At 40.4% G+C, this 5,084-nt stretch overlaps 1 protein-coding gene across 1 annotated transcript; it reads left to right on the top strand.

Moving 5' to 3' along the window:
• The first annotated feature begins 220 nt into the window (after nt 1–220).
• LOC122292179 (putative E3 ubiquitin-protein ligase XBAT31) lies at nt 221–4,152 on the top strand. Its single transcript, XM_043100410.1, has 8 exons — nt 221–685; nt 841–900; nt 1,060–1,131; nt 1,223–1,344; nt 1,442–1,582; nt 1,662–1,769; nt 2,206–2,470; nt 3,259–4,152. Exons 1-8 carry the CDS (start codon nt 506–508, stop codon nt 3,655–3,657), a joined length of 1,347 nt encoding a protein of 448 aa, XP_042956344.1. The 5' UTR covers nt 221–505; the 3' UTR covers nt 3,658–4,152.
• The last annotated feature ends 932 nt before the right edge of the window (nt 4,153–5,084 follow it).

Genomic DNA, 5,084 nt, shown 5'->3' with positions numbered 1-5,084 from the left:
AATTAATATTAATAAATAAATTAATACGCGATTTATAATTCAGACGGTTTATAATAAAAAGAAGAATGCAGTGTACGGCTGAGATCTATCGAGAGCCTCTTTGAATAATCACTCTTGACGTGTAAACAGGGCTTGCTCGTCTACGACCCACTGACCCAGTGGGTCTCCGGTCCTGTACGCGGAATCTAATAAAACTACCCGAGAAATATCTGACTGCCACCCGAAATCAGTCCCTGCCTGCCCCTCACTGACACGGTCAGCTGCCCGATTCATCTTCTTCTCCTCTCTCTCTCTCTCTCTGAAGAGACTGAAGGCTCCCTTCGTTTACAGGACTTATAAATGTGAGCACTACACAGATAGAACAAACGAGGCCACCACCTCTGGAGGAACGTGGCGCAGCTTAGAGGTGGAGGGCCTCGTCGGTGACCGTCGGTGAAATGCGCTCGCAAGTATAGACATATAGAGAGAGATAGAGAGAGAGAGAGAGGGAGGGAGAAACAGGAATATGGGTCAGGGACTGAGTTGCGCAGCGAGTCCCGAGCACGGGCTCTTCGTGGCAGTGCAAACTGGGGACTTGAAAACTGTGGAGGCTCTGCTGGAGAGAGACCCGGCTCTCTTGCATCATACCACTGTCTACGATCGCCACTCTGCGCTTCACGTAGCGGCCGCCAATGGCCAGATCGAGGTGGGTGCTGTTCCTTTTCAAGAGGTCTCCCGTTCTGTGACTTTTCAGGGCTCTGGCTACTGGGTTTTTCTGTGCGGGTGAAGTTGAATGCTGTTCTATTCATTCTTCTGGGTTATTTTGTTGATTTGTGTTTCCCCGTTTTGAATACGTTGCAGATTTTGTCCATGCTTTTGGATCGATCTGTAAATCCAGACGCCTTGAATCGTCAAAAGCAGGTAAGAGTTCGTATTTACTTCCTTTTTATTTTTGTGACGAATGTGATCTTGTGATGTCTTCTCTCTTTTTGCTTCGAAGTGACTGATCTTGTGGTTAAGTTATCTTCATTTATGCCTCCTCTAATTCTCGTTTTGATTTATTGATTTGAAACTTTTCAGACTCCGCTTATGTTAGCGGTAATGCACGGCAATATCTCATGCGTAAGAAGGCTCCTTGAAGCTGGAGCTAATGTCTGTAAAGTTTCCAATTTAGAATTTCAGATTTTTCTTTCATTTATTGGAGCTGCGATTTGAAGATTGATATAGACAATCTTAACTTCAGATATTGATGTTTGATTCCCTTAACCGAAGAACCTGTTTGCACTATGCTGCTTACTACGGCCACGCCGATTGCCTTCAAGCAATTCTTTATGCTGCTCAATCTAGTACTGTTGCTGTTTCTTGGTTGGTCTCTTTTTGTGAATTGATTTGGTCCGCTCCCTGGTTTGATTTGACATATGAATTTTCGATAATAATACTTATGGTAATTTGATTGTTGTAGGGGATTTGCACGTTTTGTGAATATTAGAGATGCAAGGGGAGCAACACCGCTGCACTTAGCAGCTCGTCAAAGACGGCCTGAATGTGTACATATTCTGCTAGACAATGGAGCTCTTGTTTGTGCTTCCACTGGCGGATACGGGTAATAGTTACAGTGAAGTAAATCGGTAATAATTCATGATGTTCATTTGTTTTGTGGACTGATATATTGCTGTTTACAGCTTCCCGGGAAGTACTCCTCTTCATGTTGCTGCCAGAGGGGGATCTCTTGATTGCATCCGTGAGTTGTTAGCATGGGGTGCGGATCGTTTTCAAAGAGATGCATCTGGGTATGATTAATTTTCTTCTTAATTTGAACCAAAACGTGCTTAGTTTTTCAGTGTATCCGCTGAAAGTTTAATACTATGCTCAGACTTCTGGTATCAATTAATCTAACATACTCTCACTGAACAATAATGTTTGGCTTATCTTGTGTGTATGTTTGTGTATATATATTGAAGAATTATCTTGAATATGCGATCTATTGAAATCTTGTGAAAAATTTGGACTTGAAAAAATAGGGTCATTGCAGTAAAATATTTGGTAATATTTGCATTTTTAGAAGATTCTTAATTTTATCATATATCCAATGTTTTGCTGACCATTCTATGGATTTAAACCAGCGATATTATTTTTTGGTCACAGAAGTGCTATTTATTTTTGCCTTAAACTTGATATTCTAAAAAGGATAATGGAACTATTTGTTTCATTGCCATATATTCACAGGAGGATACCGTATGTGGTTGCTTTGAAGCGCAAGCATGGAGCATGTGCAGCCTTGCTAAATCCTTCATCCGCAGAGCCTCTTGTATGGCCATCACCTTTGAAGTTCATCGGTGAGCTTAATCAGGAGGCAAAAGCTCTGTTAGAACAGGCCTTGATGGAGGCAAACAAAGAGAGGGAGAAGACCATCTTAAAGGGAACTGCATACTCTCTTCCGTCTCCATCTTCATCTCATTCCGATATTGGGGTGGAGGATAACATTTCTGAGGTAATGTTTCTCCCCATACTTGTAGAAATGCTTACTTGACTTTGATACTTTTTCTTAATTTAATCAGAACTTATAAAATTTGAATTTCTAGGGGGCGCTGTAAATTTCGAATAGGAAATGAAGAAATATTATTCAGACCACATCAAAACCGAAAAAACATATGGAAGTTTTTGAAGTTCAAAACCATGATTTTGAATTCACAATTTATATTACGATAACAAACATTTTGAAGCTGAGCAAAGATGTTTAGAAGTGCAGTTTAAGTTATGATCTGACATATGAACTGAACTGCTAGTATTCCGATGAAAATTTTCTGAAGCCTTACCAGTCAGGTCTGGTCACTAACTTGGGGATACATGCATACTCCTTGCTTTATATGCACTCCTTGGCGCATGCTTCCCCATTTTGAGGTGTTGAATTTCAAGTTGGCATCTTGCTTGCATTTATAATATTGATTATCGATTTGCTTTTGAGCAAAAATTAATATATTGGTCCTGGTCCAAATTATGTTCCTTAACCTAATCAGAGAGACTGGAAGATTTGCAAGTCTTTTTTTATTTTTTACACCATTGTCTGAAGCTGAGTCCCCTGCATTCTAGGCAAATCTGAAACCTATCTCAATTTGAAGCCTTGTTCCAATTATTAACTTAGTTGCTAGTATTCTATTCTGCCAATGTGAGTTTGTAAAAACCATATCTCCTGCTAATCAGTAATTACATGATCCATTAAGAGATACGGATTGTTGCAAATATGGATCTGATGTATTCATTGCGACAATTATTCTTCAGGCCAGCGATACCGAGCTATGCTGCATATGCTTTGAGCAGGTGTGCACAATTGAAGTCCAAGATTGTGGACACCAAATGTGTGCACATTGCACTCTAGCGCTTTGCTGCCACAACAAACCCAACCCAACCACAGCATGCCTAACCCCGCCAGTTTGCCCATTTTGCCGAAGCACAATTGCCAGACTGGTGGTAGCAAAGATAAAAAGTTACGAAGACACTGAACGAGGTATTGGTGATATGAGTTCTTCCAAGTTAAGAAAGTCAAGGAAGTCCCAGAACTTAAGTGAGGGAAGCAGCAGCTTTAAGGGCTTAGCCTCAATGGGGGGTTCATTTGGAAAGATGGGTGGCAGGAACTCTGGACGGATTGCTGCTGAAAATGAGTGGGTTGATAAGCCTTGATGTCGGCAGGAGTTTTTTGCAATCAAAAGATTTCATTTGGTGATCAACGCCATCACTACCGGACCCATTCGTATGTATAGATAGAAGTCCATATGTTTTTGTAGATTTGGGAAATAAGCAAAGTAAGTTGCAGTTTGGGTTGGTAAGCTTTGTTGTGTGCGTCAAGTTGTAATATTTCTATTACTTGGGATTGAAGAAGTATCGATGATCTTTGAGAGGGTCTCCCTAACGCCCGAATTGGTTAAAAAAAAGAAATTCCTTTGCCTCAAATGTAGAATTCAACATTCTGCAGTGGCTGCCACTTTGGGATAATTGGACTTCTACACAGCCCCTTGGAAAAAGTCAAGGAAGTATGTGAATGAGTTTGGGGGGTTTTTGACCCCACTAAGCCACTCTTTCTTTTGAAAGATTTGTCATATGGTTCTTATATTTTATCTGCAGAAAATTGAATAATAAACTACAAAGAGAAAATGCCTGTTTGGCTGTTGGTTGTCATGTGATGTGATCATGTCTCCCTTGGTTTAATAATTCAGGCACTCTTAAGTCTCAATTGATTTTAGTAAGAAATTCCACACACAAAAGTCAGAATGGCTACCCAACTTTAGCATCTCGGTGGGGGTTCCGGTGAAAATGATTAGACATTATGCTGACACGTGGACTGGGTGTTGGGCCTATTGAGTGTGTGGAAAGTAATAAAATTTATGCAGGCCCACCTAACTTGGTGTGGATGTTGGACCCTAGCTTTTGGAATTATGATATTTGGACACACATTCGAAGTACCAAGCCAGTTTGTTTTGCAGGAAACTTGCATGCTTCTTAAAAAAATATTGCATGGCAGCATGGGTGTGGCGAAGATACAAGGATCATTGGTGCGTGTATCTTGGCCACTTTAACTGTCTATCGACTCTCCTCTCCTTGATTGACACTTTATTGACTTGTTCTCCGGGTGCCAAGCTTCACGGATCATTGGTGTGTGTATCATGTCAACTTCAACTGGGTCCCTTGGAGGGACAACATATCTTACGGTTCAGATTCAAGATCTGTGGTACATGAGGGATCGGAGCTGACACCTAGAAGAAAGATACGGTGCCCCCCGGCAAGAAAATGAGCCATCTGGAGCCAAGGGGCACTCTTGTTCACCTCAGATCAAGTTCTACTGTTCTAGTCAAAACTCTTAAGGAATGGTCAATGCAATTTGAGAATATTAACTCTGTTACGTATTTGATAACAGAAAAGATTATCAATAATAATTATTATTACGAATTTCTTTTTCCTTAACGAAACGTGTACCTTTTCTCTTTTCTATTTTCCTAATGGAACGTGTACTTCTTGAAAGAAAACTGTTAGTGGGTCAAAGATTACCACTATATCTTATATATAAACTGCTTATACAATGAATTTTATTGCAAAATATCTAAATAGGACTC

The sequence above is a fragment of the Carya illinoinensis genome, chromosome 13 (assembly GCF_018687715.1).
Source record: "Carya illinoinensis cultivar Pawnee chromosome 13, C.illinoinensisPawnee_v1, whole genome shotgun sequence".
Lineage (NCBI taxonomy): Eukaryota > Viridiplantae > Streptophyta > Magnoliopsida > Fagales > Juglandaceae > Carya > Carya illinoinensis.
Note: the sequence above shows the minus strand (reverse complement) of the source record. Positions and strands in the feature narration are given on the sequence as shown.

What these genes read in the sequence shown, in the direction of transcription:
- LOC122292179 (XM_043100410.1), top strand. Translation starts at nt 506, where the DNA reads ATGGGTCAGGGACTGAGTTGCGCAGCGAGTCCCGAGCACGGGCTCTTC. An exon ending in AGTACTGTTGCTGTTTCTTG is followed by an intron (nt 1,345 to 1,441) that starts GTTGGTCTCTTT and finishes TGATTGTTGTAG; the next exon opens with GGGATTTGCACGTTTTGTGA. An exon ending in TGGAGGATAACATTTCTGAG is followed by an intron (nt 2,471 to 3,258) that starts GTAATGTTTCTC and finishes ATTATTCTTCAG; the next exon opens with GCCAGCGATACCGAGCTATG.